Source organism: Ipomoea nil, unplaced genomic scaffold (assembly GCF_001879475.1).
Source record: "Ipomoea nil cultivar Tokyo-kokei standard unplaced genomic scaffold, Asagao_1.1 scaffold2403, whole genome shotgun sequence".
NCBI classification, from domain to species: Eukaryota; Viridiplantae; Streptophyta; class Magnoliopsida; order Solanales; family Convolvulaceae; genus Ipomoea; species Ipomoea nil.
In genome coordinates, this window is record NW_017618831.1 from 1,277,813 (window position 1) to 1,294,629 (window position 16,817).

Below are 16,817 nucleotides of genomic sequence, written 5' to 3' on the forward strand. Positions count from 1 at the left end.
CATTGGGCACCAGAATATATCAAATCATAGTGTTGTGTGTTTTATGTTTGTTATTGGTGCATTATTAATCTTACTGTGGTGTATTTGAGAATTCGTGTTGGTGTCTTCCTGAGCGATTAGTGCGACCACACTAATAGTTATACAAATATACACCATCCATGTTAGAAAATGCACACCAAAAAAACATGCACAAATTAGATATGCATCACTAGAACGCACCACTAGGTATGACTAAAAGCATCACACAGTGTTCAGAATACACCATTGGGGTGGTGAGTTATATGGTGTATTTTTTGGGTGTGCTGTGTGTTTTTTGGTGTATTTCTGCATTTCATTGTGGTGTTTTTTCCTAACACTATTGGTGTCTTTTATTAACACTGTTGGTGTATACTGACAAGCGACCGATATAAATAACCACTACAATTACCATAACACCCCCCACTTACCAGGACGCGCTTAAATCTTTAAATCTTCAGAAATTAGTCGCTGCCGTTAGATTAAGCAAAATGGACGATGCTGATATGACCGCACCGCCGCACCTAAAGCTACTGCCGCATATGAGCCTTATTCTATATATATATATATATATATATATATATATATATATATGTATATATATATATATATATTTTTTTTTTTTTTTGCAAACAGACGACTTAAGTAATTAAGTAACGCCTATATACTTAACTCCAATCCGCTATGTGACTATGTGGGCCATGGCTCATGCACATTAAAGTGATTGCTTCTCATTACACCTCTCTTCCATAGAACTATAGAAGGCATAAGTTCGCCCCTATCCATATAAACATTTAAGTCTTCTCTGTCAAGTCTTCGTGATGTTTTTGAGAGTGATGAGAAAAATCTACAATCACTAATTCAGAGAATGTATGTGTTAAATTTTTCATTGTGATTTTTAATGATAAATCAATTTAAATTATTCATAATTGAGTAATTCAAATTAAAAAAATTAATAAGTCGTTTTCTGAAAAACGTTTGTTATGTCTAAATTTTTTGGGTGGGGGTTTGTTATGTCTAATAGTACAACTTCTACTGTGATTATGAAAAACAAGTGAAGGGTGGGGCCCTTAGGGTTGGGGTTCAGCCTTTTGGAATGATGAAAAACAAGTGAAGGGGCCTGTGCCCTCTCTTCATAACCAAAAAAAAAAAAAATTATATTGGTAATCAAAATTAACTGTTAGACAATAAAATGTGTTAAACGTTCTCTCAAAAAAAAAAAGTGTTAAACGTACGCATACATATATAGATACATAAAGAGTTAATTTTATTTTTGGTCTTATATTTATAGATGACAGTCCACTTTTAGTTCTTTTTTACCAAAACATACATTTTTAGTCCTAGTATTATTATGACATGACCAATTTTAGTCTTCTATCAACAAAATCGTTGAAATTTCGTTAAATTGAAAGACATTTTGATCTTTTTAATACAAAGTGCGTTGACCCGTTATATTTTTTATGTTTATTTTAAAAAAAAATTATAATTGAAGAGCGAAATGTCATTGTACTTAACGAAATTTCAGTGATTTTTTTTGATAAATGACCAAAATTGATCATTTTACAATAATACTAGGACCAAAAAAAGATGTTCTGATAAAAAATAAACTAAAAGTAGATTGCCACCTATAAATTTAGAATCGAAAATATAATTAACCCCATACATAAAATATGTCTCTAAATGAGTAACTAAAAATAAATCACTAATAATTAATTTTTAGTTTTTATATATTATTTAAAACAATTTATAAATAATTGGAAAAATGGTCAAATAGACCCTCGAATTTTAGCTTAAAAGTCAATTAGGCCCCTAAACTTTTTAAATGTGCAATTACACCCATCAACAATTCATTTAGGTGCAATGAAGCCCAAAAACAAGTTAATGACCTGCTACCACAGGTCATTAGGGTTTAGGCCACCTTTCGGCGAATTTTCTGGCCAAAAAAAAAAAAAGTGACCAGCAACTGATCCAGATTTGTCAAAAATTTCGACGGTCACTTTTTTGTTGGAAATTTCGCCGGTCACTTTTTTTTTTTTTTTTTTTTTTGCCTAAAAATTCACCGGAAAGTGGCCTGAACCCTAATGACCTGTGATAGCAGGTCATTAATTTGTTTTTGGGCTTCATTGCACTTAAATGAATTGTTGAGGGGTGTAATTGCACCGTTAAAAAGTTTAGGGGTCTAATTGACTTTTAAGCTAAAGTTCGAGGGCCTATTTGACCATTTTCCCTAAATAATTAGTATATTATAAGGTATGTATTAAATTATACGAGAACAAATTATTAGGATAAAACTAAAAACTAATCTCAACCTTACATTTAGAAAAATTGAATGCACCAAATCAATTTTTTTTTTTAATAAAAAAATTACGGTGATATTTTCGTAATTATCACAAATTTTACTATGCAAACTTGAATATCAAAATCAACAATTTTTAGACTTTTTCATGTTTACACATTTAGTATTGACATTTTGTAGGTTTAGTACTAACATTTTGCATATTTAATATTAAAATAAATATTATTTGGCGAAAGTGCATTACACTTTATTTGGTTTATTAGTAGAGTTTATGACTGAATTTTTGGTTTTATTTAGTTTATTAGTAGTTCATCATTTACTATTTAGTGTCTAGCATTTACGGTTTAGATTTAAATTTTAGTTTTTTATTTTATTTTATTAGTTTTATACAATTTCCCAAGTTTACATTTTTTTGAATGTTACTGGCTCTATTACAATGTAGTATCTGTTCATATATTTTCTCAACCTACTCAAACACAAAGAATCCACAATGCCTTCACTGAGGCTCAAACTTACAACCTTCCAAATGGAATTGCCACCCAGGTACCATTAAACCACATAGTCCTGGTCCAAGTTTGCATATTTAGTTGTTAAAGATTGCATATTTAAGTGTTAAAATTTGTTTGATAAAATTAATGATAATTATGAATACGCTACCACATTTTTTTTATTTTTATTTTTTAATCTGATTAGATTCGTCAAATTTGTAGAGATACAAAGCTGAGATCTGTTCTTGATTTTTTTCGAAAGGTGTGTTATCACGACATCCTAAACCTAAAACCTTATAATTTATCCACCAAGTAATAAACAACTCTATAATTAATGAACTAACTTCTCATCACACCTCAGCTTCGTTGAAGGTGCAAGTTGGTCACGTACATGTGAAAACATTCATATTTCTTTGTCATGTCTTGTGGGTTTCTTTGCAAGACCGAGTCAAACAATAATATCTTTAAATAGAGTAGTCAGTAGTGGCCTAGTGAACAGTGAACACTCATAATTGATAATATCAAGAATCTTTGGACAGTGATATGGATTGAATAGTCCAACTCACATGCGGACTAGTAATAATAGAGTCCTTTTTTTTTTTTTTTTATACAAATATGAGATTCATAGAATAACGATAACTTATTACGGAGTAATTCTTATCACGTTAGAGAGAAATAGAAAAATATAGATTAAAAATCTATGCAGTATATCTCTTTTTTCCAAAAAGTATTATACATTTCATACTAGTATAGACTAGCTTCTTTTTAAAAATATTTTTTTATAGTCACATGTCGACATAATAATTTGCCTAGTGGTCTAGTGGAGAGTGATAGGGACAACGGTCCTTTCTTTATACAGATTAATTGTCTTTTCTTTATTTATCAAATATTGCTTCAATCCGATGAAATTTTCTGAGACGACTTGTACAAAGTCACGCCTATTGTAGTTTTGTTTGTTCATCATATTTCATATGCTTTTCAATCTCCCTTCTAATTGGTAATTACTTCCCTGCATGTGTTAGAGGAATCCGGCCGATTGAATTCCGGCCATATCAATATATGGCTTCATAGATGGCTTCTACCTCTTCTTCTGTTACTGCTTCGCCATCCCCTCAGGGATGGACGTATGATGTTTTCTTGAGTTTTCGAGGTCCAGATACTCGTAAGACTTTTATTGATTTCCTTTATGAGTCATTAGAACGTAAAGGGATTTGTACTTTCAAAGATGACGATCGACTGGTGAAAGGAGAGTGCATCTCTCTGAGCCTAATAAATGCTATTCGAGGATCAAAGTTTTTTATCCCAGTCTTCTCCAAAGGCTATGCTTCGTCAAAATGGTGTTTGGAAGAACTTGCAACAGTCATGGAATGCCAAAAAGAGTTGGAGGAGCAAATTGTGGTGCCAATTTTCTACCACGTGGAGCCTACAGATGTCCGGAATCAAAAAGGAAGTTTCGGAGATTCGTTCAAAGAATTGGTTGAAAAAATTGGCAAGGATGATGATGATGAGGAGAAGGTGAGAAGATGGAAGGAAGCCTTAAAAAAGGCTGGCGAACTCAAAGGGCATCATTTGAAGAATGACTATAACGAGTATGCTTTCAACTTCATTCCTCTTCTCATATGATTCATCTTTAATTATGCCTGCCCTTTAATATTTGCTCAGTTGTTTTTCTGTGCTTACTTTCTTCTTTTATTTTTAATTTCTATGCAAGTAGTGGTTATTAGTAGGGTTGTAAAAATCCCGCCTAGGCACCGAGTAATCGGCGCCTAGGCGCTAGGCGCCCATAGGTCGTGGCGATTTCCGGCCTAGGCTCCCGCCTAGGAGACCGGCCGCGTAGGCGCCCGCCTAGCGCCTAATTCAGCCGCCTAGTACCTAACTCGTCTGATTACACCGAGTTAACTCGTCAATTTCTGTCGAGTTAGTCGAGTTAACCCGACCGACTCGACCTTGGTAATTTTTTCAATTTATATGACATATACATATAATATGACATAAATACACTCGTAGACTAGTTTGATACTTTCAATCTTTGGATGATTGAAGTATTTGGGTATTTCATTTGAGTTTTTTTTTTTTTTTTTAATATTCTTTTGATGTTATGACTTATGAATTGTCATTATGTCATTTATTTGGATGTGTTATTTGATTGAATGTTGAAAACAGCCTCATTAAAATTGTCAAATTGTAAGTCTGTTACTGTATTTTTCGCGACCGCCTAGATTCCACCTAGGCGCCGACTAGGCCGCTTAGGCGCTAGGTGGTGCCCGGGCGCCCGACTAGCGCCCAGCGCCTACTGCAACCATGGTTATTGGTTTTTAATTAAGAAAGAGAGAAGAAAAAAGTTGTTTTGTTTTGTTTTGTTTTTTTCCCCAATACAGTATTTAATATTGAAATGGAAAAGATAAAAAGTAGTGTGAATATTTTTGTTATTAGTAGTATAGACGACGTCGGTTATGGATTTTCATTAAGAAAACAACTGCAACTTTTTCTGATGCATGAAAGGATGGAAATTAATTTTATATAGATGTCTCAATGTTAGAATTATTGATGTTAGTTCAATCTTGTCAGATACGAAGCAACATGTGCAGAAAACGTTGCTACCGACATAGATGCTCGATTGTATCAAGCATCTCTAGCCTTTGAGGAGAACTTAGTGGGGTTGGAATCTAGAGTTGACAACATTGGTAAATGGTTGAAACTGGAACATGATGATGATGTTCGGTTCATTGGCATTTGTGGTATGGGAGGTGTCGGTAAGACAACAATTGCAATGACAGTTTTTAATAGATTTTCACTTCAATTTGAGGGAGCTTGTTTTCTTGCAGATGTTAGACAACATAATGTCATTGAATTGCAAAAGACCCTTTTAACAAAAATCCTAAAGGAAAAATCAAAAGTAGAAATAAATAATGTGCAAGATGGAATTCGGAAGATAAAGATGAGGCTTACAGTGAAAAAAGTGTTGATTGTTCTTGATGATGTAGACGACCAGCTGGAACAATTAGACAAATTAGCCGGAGGTTGTAATTGGTTTGGTAGGGGTAGTAGAGTGATTATAACTACAAGAGATGCGGGGGTATTGCGTTCCCATGGAGTTGATGAAAAGCATATATATAAAGTAGAAACATTGGGAAAGGAGGATGCTATTCAATTGTTCAGTTCGTTTGCATTTAAAAAGGAAGCTGCACCTGGTGTCGAAGAACTCTCTGGATTAATCGTGCATTATGCTATGGGTCTTCCATTAGCTCTCAAAGTTTTGGGCTCTTATCTTTGTGGACTAGAGGCTGATGAGTGGAAAAGCACTTTAGAGCAACTCAAGAAGACCCCAAATGATAATATTCTTGAGAAGCTTAAGATAAGTTTTGATAGACTAGCTCTCACAAACCAAAAAATCTTTTTACATATTGCATGTTTTTTCAGACGTGAGAAGGAAGAATATGTAAAAGATGTGCTTAAAAGTTGTGATTTGCATCCGGTCATTGGTATGCGTGTGCTCATTGAAAGATCTCTCATATCAGTGGTGGAAGGAAGAATTGAGATGCACGATCTAATCCAAGATATGGGTTGGCATATTGCAAGAGAGGAGAAACCTAGGAGCAGGGTATGGGAGTTTGAGGATGATGCTGTATTATACAGAAAAATGGTAAGACATATATATGTATATTTCGATAGTAATTTGATGGATCCATGCTATCAAAGTTAATTAGTACTCGTAGTTAATTTTTCCTAACTTCCTAGCTAGCCAACTTAGCTTGAAGGTTTTTTTATTTATTTTTATTTTTTTATTCTTTCAGGAGCTTACAGTTACTAAACACATAGAATGTATTTCACTCCCCTATAATACATATGGATTGTGGGTGCACAATTATGAGAATATTAGCAGTGCCTTTGAAGCTTTGAAGATAATCATAGTTAAACGGTCGTGGGAGGATACTAATTTTGATGGTGATGTCAAGGATAATTATGAGCTTCCTAGCAGCTTGAGGTGGATTGATTTCTCATATTATCCTTTCCGTTCATTACCCACAACTTTTAATCTCTCTAGCATGGATACGAATCCATTGGAGCTTGTTAGGCTTTGTCTGCAGGATAGTTCTCTTGAAAATTGTTTGATAACTAAGGTACGTATATGATTCTAACCTGCTCACTCACTACTGAGTTAAATTATTTTTCTACATTAATTAATTAAATAGCATAAACTAATTATTTTATTTGATCTCCATCTTCTTCTACTCTTGCACGCATGCATGCAGGAATTAAATAAACTTACCTATTTGGATCTTAGCTCTTCATGTTCTTTGCTAGAGACTCCAAATTTTGATATGATGCCGAATTTGGAAAGGTTAAACCTTTCATATTGTGACAAATTAATAGAGATTCATCCCTCTGTCGGACGTCTTGAGAAGCTTATTTTATTGGATTTATGTGATTGCCGTGACCTAAAGAAGCTTCCCAGCTTTATTCAACTTTCATCTCTTGAATCTCTCAATCTTGAGAGTTGCAAATCATTAGAAAATTTTCCAGAAATCCAGAAAAGTATTCCACATGTAGTGGAGTTGAATTTAGAATCCATTCTCATTACCGAACTCCCCTCATCCATCCGGCAACTATGTGGGCTCACCAAGTTACGCTTGTTTTGGTGTAAAGATCTTGTATCTCTTTCTGATGACTTATGTGAGTTGGAAAGCCTTAAAATTCTTGAGCTTAGATATTGTGACCAACTAGAGTCATTGCCAGAAAACCTGGGCAACTTGTCAAAATTGGAAGAGCTTCATATATCTAATACTGCCATTTTTCAACTCCCATCTTCAATAACGCAGTTGAGCTCATTGAAAAGGCTACAGCTTTGTAAGTTTAAGACCATCGACAAAGGACTCCCTTCAGATCTTGGACAATGCTTGATCTCATTGGAATATTTGAATCTTCAAGGAAGCAATTTTAGTTATTTACCTGAAAGTTTCAGTCAACTTCCTCACCTTCAATACCTTGACATCAGAGATTGTGAAAAACTTAAAGAGTTGCCAGAACTCCCAAAAGCTATAAGCGAACTATATGTGGATTCCCATTTTGCCTTTGGAAACGAGTCAATCAACATAGATATGTTAGCAATCAAGAACCCCATGTTATATTCAGTCGTAGTCTCCCCTTGCCGTGGTGATCATTATTCGTTCAAAGGTGAAACCTTTTTAGCTAAGAAGAGCATTCAATTTCCATTTCACAGAAAGACTCCTTTTAGTGTTAGCTACTCAACCGATTCATCATATTATCAGATTAAGGAGGAGTATTACACTCTCTTGAGGTCATTCAAATACCGACGATACGGGTCAAATAGGATCTCCTTCAATCTCAATCATCGTTGGTATAGTACACAATTTGTGGGAATTGCTGTATTTTTTGTCTCTTCTAAAGCTGCTGAATGGGGACCACACTCGTACCAAGGCTTTGATGACAGTACTCGTCATCATCATTGTGTTATTAAAGCCAAACTATCATCACATAATGATATTAAAAATGAAGATCTCCAAACAAAATGTGTGATAGCCGGATCAACTTCTTACCGTGGTCTTTACTACAGAACACACACTTGCTTTGTGTACCTACCATTTAGTAGTTTGTGGCCTAAATCTAAACCTATGATGGGAGCAAATGATTATTCAAGATTCGAGGTGGAACTTGTGGATTTGAAAGTTGAAGCAGATTGGGGCATTAATTTATTGTATAAATGGTATATATTACAAATTTTCCTTTTTCTTCCCTATATTATTTACATTCCTTTTCAACTTTTTAATGCTCTGTTTTTCCAAAAAAAAAAAAAAAAAAAAAAAAACTTTTTAATGCTCTGTAGTAGGTATACTTTATTACTCCGGACTAGATAACTTTTTTATTTTTTATTTTTTCTTACAGATTGTTTTAGTTTTCTGTTTAATTTAGGCTAGGACTGAATCCATAACAAGCATAATTATATAATTTTTACTTTTAAATATGCTGAATTAAAAAATGTGCTTTCAGCCCAATAGGAGCAAGGGAGCATATGGCTAATTACCATAGGAGTGATTCAGGTACTCATACATTACCCCTTTTATACTATTATATATTATTTTATTTTGTGTTATACTCCTTATATATTAAGTATATTCATACTCTTAAACATTTTATATCAACACCTATGAAGTATTTAACAAATTAAAAGAAAAAAGAAGTCCTTACAATGAACGTAACAAACTAACAATTATGTACTAATATTTTAGAAATTATTTTACATAGTAATACATAAAAGAATAAATGCTACCCTTTAACCCATGAAGTATTATGCTGTAAAGTTGGAGATTCATAATTTCTATACTGTAGGTTCATAATTTCTAAACCATAGATTTATAGTTTAAATACAGTAGATTTATAATTTTTATACTGCAGATTCATAATATATATATTGTAAATTCATAATTTATGTACTATAGATTCATAATTTCTAAACTGTATAGTTTTCAAATTATGAACATATAGTTCTGTGATTTATAAATAGAAAGTTCAACAATTGGATATATGAACATCGAAAATTATGAACATATAGCTCTATTACATGTTCATAAACCTAATATGGTAGATTCATAATTTCTATACTGTAGATTTATAATTTAAATACAGTAGATTTATAATTTAAATACAGTAGATTTATAATTTCTAAACTGTGCGATTGCGAAGAGAGAAACGCGGTTAACGACAAGTGAAAAACAATTTTGTGTAAAAAAATTAGAACGTCGTCGTTTTTGTTAAAAAACGAAAACGACACCGTTGTGGAAGGTGAGCGTGTTTCCAAAGCATAATTTGCCTCAACCCCATTTTAATTTGTTTCATTTGATACATACACATGTTATTTAATGGTCAAATAACTCTATTTTGGACAATCCCAACCAAGAGCAACCTAAGTTATTTTGTATCTTTGTGGTCCTTTACCGGTTAGTGTCATAATGCGGGATTTACCCAATGCACACTATTACGTAATGACTGTGGGTTTTCCTCGAAAAAAAAATAACAAAAAAACAAAAACAAAAAAAAACAAAACTCGATTTATTTTTTCATATTTTTAGCAATTTCTTTTTTAATGTACAAATTTACATTTTTGTATTATTTGACATAAATTTTAATATCGTTTATAAGTATATAAGTTTTATTACTGAAAAATTAAATTGTAAATATAATAACTTGAGGGAAGGAGTATTACACTATATCACTATGCTATTTTGTACATACATTTACATACACTGAAGCGCATAGATACATATGTACATATATGCATGTCTCTGATCTGTGTGTAAATTTTGTTTTGTACTGCATGAGTAAACTATTATATATATATATATATATATATATATATATATATATATATATATATATATCAAGTACTCTATCTTAACCTCATTGATATCAGGACTACTCACAACTAATGATATTGGATGCTTGACCTTGTTGGAGTTGGAGATAGAGTACTTGAATCACGGTAGCAACAATTTTGTTAGTTTACCTGCATGTTATAACCAACTTCCTAGTCTTCAATACCTTGACATCAGTGGTCGTGGAGAACTTGAAGAGCTACCAGAACTCCCAACTACTATAAGAGAACTATATGCAAATTCTAATTTGGCTTCTGAAAGCAACTTAGTGAAGCTAGCAACCAAGTACCCAAAATTATATTCTGTCTCATTCTCTCCTGGAGATAAAGAGGTTTCTGCTGTGGAGTTAGCTAGGATGTTTGCTCATCATGAGCCTTTTCAAATCATGAGAGACTCTTCTTTCATTGTTACCTATCCTAGTGATGCATATTTAACCGATAGTGATGTCACGAAACGGTTCAAATATTCATCTCTTCGTTCAAATAAGATCTCCATTAGTCTTAAATCCTCCTGGCATAATCAAAGCTTTGCGGGATTTGTTGTGTGCTTTACTCTCGATTCACATGATCATAAATGGAAATCATGCCCAGACGGTCGTCCTTTTAGATACCGTGAGGTCATAGCCCAGCTGGTACACAAAGATAATAAACAACTTCTCCAGACAAATTGTGTTATTGGCAGACTATGCGATGAAGAGTTTAATTCTGAATTCGATCGTCAAGAGTATTTGGAAATCATAGGCTTTGCCTACATACCATTTCTTAGTCTGTTTAAGAATAAATTGAGAGCTATCCCCAGTGATTATTTGGTATTTGAGGTGGCATTTGGGGATCCTGCATCAAATGTTTCAACAGATTGGAGTTGTGGTTTGTTATATCAAAATGATGAATCATTAAGTGAAGCATTGTGGAGCCAAACTATAGCTACTTCCCATGATAATGGTGATTCAGGTACGTACTCATCATATTTCACCATGGATGCATGCATGGTATGTAATTATATACACACACACACACACTTATATATACAACCACGCATACACACATTCATGCATGCATATATAAATATTCCTTTGAACTAAAGTATATATTTTATATATTTTCATGTTAATAAAAAAGGTTAAAATGATAAATATTAGTTAATAAAATATCGCGCTCTAAATATACACATGAATTGCAGAAGAAAGTAATGAAGAAGCTCCATTGTTAGAAGAGACACATGTGTCCACGCCTGAGCCAGGTAAAAATATTGTATTATTGTTCTAATATAATTTCTCAATTACCTTATTACCCCTTCATATATTCATATTATTCATACTGTGTTAACATTTTGGATAAATAGGTCACTGAACTATTTAGGAAACAACAATTAAGTCATCGAATTCAAATAACCCCCAAATAAGTCATTGAACTCGGAAAAAAAGAGCAAATAAGACATTGAACTTAGAAAAAAGAGCAATTAACATTTTAGCAGGTTAACTCTAGATTTTTGTTGACTGGATTAACAAATGTTTATTTTATTTACGTTTCTTTCATTTCATTTACATAGTAATATATTTCAAGGAAATGTAAAATTTGAAGAATAAAATTGAACACTTCTTGGGATACACATCCTAAAACTAGCCCAGGAATATTTCTAAGTATGTACTATACATAGGGATGGAGCCAGAAATTCGATTGAAGGGGCGACGAAGAACAGATGGATTCAAAAAAAATTTCCAATAAAGATGAAATATTAAAACAAAATAGATAATTTTTAAAAAATAAATAAATTATCTAAAAAATATAGCTGTAAATATTGTTGGATATGTGCGAAAAATAAAACAAATCGAAACTTTATAAAAATATTCATCACAAAATATGAAACATAATTAATTTGATAAAATAATTTGAATAGAAAACATATTTTGAATAACACATCTCTTGTGTGTGTATTAAATATTAAAAAAATTATTAAAAACGTGACTGTGTTGAACCCATATTAAATATTAAAAAAGCTATTAAAAACCAATGATTCAAACCCTTGACTTTTACTATTGCCAAACATATGCTCTACCAATTAATCTAACTCATTTGCATGTTGACATTTAATAGTTTTTTTTTATACTAATACTAAAACATGTACTATATATACATATATACATACAAAAATTATATATGGGGTGGGGTGAGGGGGCAACTGCCCCCCTTGCCCCTTTGGTTCCGTCTTGTCCCTGACTACACACTTTTTTTAACACTAACATGGTGTTTGGTTGGAAGGAATTTAAATTCTCTTCCCACATAATTCCAAAGGCCATAAAATTCCTTAGTTTGGTTGGAAGGAGTTGCAATTCACCCATTTTCATCCCACCCCCACCCTTTTTAACCAAAAATTAATACAACAACAATGGACATTTTAGACTTTATATTACTTATTCCATTTCAATTTCCATGTATACCAAACATTAGATTTGAAATTCTCAGTAATTCTATTCTTGTAAACCAAGCACAGGAATTTAAATTCCCACTTTATTCCCAGTAATTCATCTCCTATAAAATTGCAATCCTTTTCCCACGTAATTCCCCCTCCAACCAAATACCCTGTAAATGCATATACAAAAAGGTTTTGCATTACATCAATCATCAATGTTATTAAAGACAAATAGTAAGTTAATCGCAACCATGAGGACTAGTGGGGGACGTGTCAAGGGTCAGTTTATCCCCTTGAATTATTTATTTATTTTTGAAAAAATAGCATTTTTCTCCGAGTTATATACTTATAATATTTTTCCCCCCTGAATTATTCAAGTGGCTGTTTTTCGTCCTGAAATGTTAAATGAACATATTTACTCTTAAAATATAATATTTAATTTATTTTTCTTCTACAACAAATTATGACCACGATTTGGTTCAAATCGAACAGACACTATAGCAACCAAACTGAAATATTTTAATTACAAATTGAATTGAAACCCGATATTTAGAGTTTATTAAAATCGCGAACCGAAACGACCAGTTCATGTTCCGAACTGAAAAAAGTGCATTTATTGTTGAATTTAGACTATTTTAAAATTAAAACAATTAAAATAAATACGGTTCAAAATTCGAACCGGATCCGGAACTGCCGGTTCACGACTCATGATCTAGTTTTTTTCGATTCATAATTTTAATAAACTGAAATCCAAATCGGATCTGAATCATAACTGCAAACTTTCAATCCGATTGCTATAGTGTCCGATTCAATTCGAACCAAATCGTGGTCATCCCTACGTGTAAGCAATAATTTGTTGGAGATTAAAAATAAATAAAATGTTTACTTTAAGGGTAAAAATGTCAATTTAATATATCAAGGGGAAAAATCGCCACCTTTAGAATACTACTTAAGGGGTTAATGTGCTTACATTAATAATTCAGAGGAAAAATATGTTATAAACATATAATTCTAGGGTAAAAAATGTTATTTTTACTTTATTTTTTTAGTATGAACTAGTTAAATAAATAAATTGTAAATATATAATACTGTGTTTTCGTTTCTGCTGTGTAGTGTTGTTATGCAAAATTCCTTCATTACACAACAAGCCATATTGTATGTGCTGAATTTATTTGCTTTTGAAACTCCCTTCTAATTAGTTCCCTGCATGTTTTAGGGGAACCCAAATTCTTTCCATATGGCTTGATGGCTTCTACCTCTTCTGTTACTGCTTCACAATCAATCCATGAATGGACTTACGATGTTTTCTTGAATTTTAGAGGTTCAGATATTGACAAGATTTTTGTAGATTATCTTTACACTTATTTAGAATTGAAAGGAATTCACACCTTCAAGGATTACGATCAAATGGAGGAAGGAGACTGTGTCTCTCTGGCTCGACAAAAAGCTATTAAAGATTCAAGATTTTTTATCACAGTCTTCTCCAAAGGCTATGCATCGTCAAAATGCTGTTTGGAAGAACTTACAACAATGATGGAATGCCAAGAAAAGTTCAAAGAACAAATTGTGGTGCCAATTTTTTACGACGTGGAGCCTTCAGATGTCCGGAAACAGAAAGGAAGTTTTGGAGATTCGTTCAAGGAATTGGTTGAATTTGTGAAGGATGAGGAGGAGGAGAAGGTAAGAAGATGGAAGGAAGTGTTGAAAAAAGCAGGCTATCTCAAAGGGCATCATTTGCAGAGAGACTATAATCGGTTTGCTTTCAACTTCCTCTTCTCATATGATTCATCATTATGCAGACTATAATTAGTTAACATAATGTTACAAGTGAATAGTGTAGAACAATTTTGTTAGAATAGACGTCCATAGATATTCATTAAGAAAACAAGTGCAACTTTTTTTGATGAAGTATGTAAATTTTATATTGATCGATGTCATATATTGCTATGAAGTTGGAGTACTAAAATTTTAAAACTATTGATGTTCAATCTTTTCAGACTTGATATAAAATGTGTACAAGGAGTTGCTGCCGACATATTTGCTCGATTGAATCAATCAAATCAGACATGGTCAGCCTTTGAAAACAACTTAGAAGGGTTGAAATCTAGAGTTAACGACATTGGTAACTGGTTGAGATCGGCTGATGATGATGATGATGATTATAATAGGTTTATTGGTATTTGTGGTATGGGAGGTATCGGTAAGACAACAACTGCAATGGCTGTCTTCAATAAATTTTCACTCCAATTTGATAGAGCTTATTTTCTTCCCAATATTAGACGACATAACATCATTGAATTGCAAAAGGTCCTTCTAGAAGCAATACTACATGTGAAGATAGGAATAAGAGATGAGTTTGCTGGAATGGCGCGGATGATAAGGAGACGGCTTAGACTGAAAAAGGTTTTGATTGTTCTGGATGACGTAAGCTATGTGGAACAATTAGAGAATTTAGCAGGGGATCATGATTGGTTTGGTAGGGGTAGTAGAGTGATTATAACCACAAGAGATGCTGGAGTATTGAGTTCTCATAAAGTTGATGAAAAGTATATATACCAAGTAGATACATTGGAAGAGCAGGAAGCTATTCAATTGTTTAGTTGGTATGCTTTTAAAAAGAAAATTTCTACAACTGAAATCGAAGAACTGTGTGGATCAATTGTGTATCATTGTAAGGGTCTTCCACTCGCCCTTAAATTGCTGGGGTCTTATCTTTGTGGACAAGAGGCTGTTTACTGGAAAAGCACATTGGAGAAACTCAAAGACACTGACACCCTTCACACCCCAATAGATAATATTCTTCGAGTGCTTAGGACAAGTTTTGATGAACTAGATTGCAAAGATCAAAAAATCTTTTTATATATTGCATGTTTTTTCAGACACGAGATGAAAGAATATGTAAACAATGTGCTTTATTATAGTTGTTATTTGCTTCCATTGCTGCATGTGTTGATTGAAAAATCTCTGATATCGGTCGTGGAAGGAAGAATTGAGATGCACGATCTAATCCAACATATGGGTTGGCATATTGCAAGAGAGGAGAAACCTAGGAGCATGGTATGGGAGTTTGAGGATGCTGTATTATACAGAAAAATGGTAAGGCATATATTTCAATAGTAAGATGTAGCAAAATTAGTTAATTAAAATAATGATTATGCATGCATATATATAGTGTGGTTTCTTAATTAATTACTTCCTAGATTATATTACGCTGTGGTCTAACTTAGCTTGAAGGTTTCTTTTTGATATTGCATTAGAAAGATTGATGTGTGTACTATTTTTATTTCTTCAATTCTTTCAGGACCCTGAACACATAGAATGTATGGTATTCCCCTATACATACAGATGTGACCTGGACAATGATAAGAATATTTGGGGTGCCTTTAAATCTTTGAAGACACTCATAGGTAAACGGTCATCGTCCAACGAAGAAGATAATAATTTTGACCGTGTCATGGATGATTATCTTCCAAGTAGCTTGAGGTGGCTTCATTTCCCAGATTATCCTTTCCCTTCATTACCGAAAAGCTTTCATTCCTCTGGCATGGATAATAATCCCTCTGAGCTTGTTGGGGTTTATCTGCACTCTAGTTCTCTTGAAAATTGTAGGATAACTAAGGTATTGTAGATGATTCTAACCCGACTCACTACTTTGTGTTCATCAATTCTTTTTCTTAATCAAATAGCTTATACTTATTTTATTCTCCATCTTCTCTGGCAGGAATTAACCAGACTTACCTATTTGAATCTTAGCTCTTCTTGCTCTTTGCTAGAAACTCCAAATTTTGATATGCTACCGAATTTAAAAGAATTATACCTTTCAGGTTGTGAGAAATTAAAAGAGATTCACCCATCTATTGGACATCTTCAGAAGCTTTTGATATTGGATTTAAGCAATTGCCGTGAGCTAGAGAAGCTTCCCTGCTTTGTTCGTGTTTTATCTCTTCTGTCTCTCATACTTGAATATTGTGGAGCATTGCCTTCAAATCTTGGATGCTTCATCTCGTTAGAATACTTGAATCTACGGGGGAGCGACTTTGTTGATTTACCCGTAAGCTTCAGCCAACTCCCTCGCCTTCAGTATCTTGACATCAGAGATTGTGGAAAACTTAAAGAGCTCCCAAAACTCCCAGAAAGTACAAGAGAACTGTATGCAGATTTTCATTTTGCCTCTAGAAAAAGCATAAAGGAGTTAGCAGAGTGCCCGGAATTACATTC

At 33.1% G+C, this 16,817-nt stretch overlaps 1 protein-coding gene across 1 annotated transcript in view; it reads left to right on the forward strand.

Moving 5' to 3' along the window:
- Positions 1–3,677: 3,677 nt before the first annotated feature.
- The window catches only part of LOC109152249, a 131,546-nt gene continuing 118,406 nt past the window's right edge, over positions 3,678–16,817 (forward strand). Inside the window, exons 1-7 of the mRNA XM_019299836.1 lie at positions 3,678–4,388; positions 5,368–6,442; positions 6,594–6,920; positions 7,053–8,524; positions 8,809–8,858; positions 10,229–11,140; positions 11,370–11,429. Of these exons, the coding sequence (XP_019155381.1) occupies positions 3,871–4,388; positions 5,368–6,442; positions 6,594–6,920; positions 7,053–8,524; positions 8,809–8,858; positions 10,229–11,140; positions 11,370–11,429 (4,414 nt within the window). The 5' untranslated portion in view covers positions 3,678–3,870. The remainder of the gene's footprint in view (positions 4,389–5,367; positions 6,443–6,593; positions 6,921–7,052; positions 8,525–8,808; positions 8,859–10,228; positions 11,141–11,369; positions 11,430–16,817) is intronic.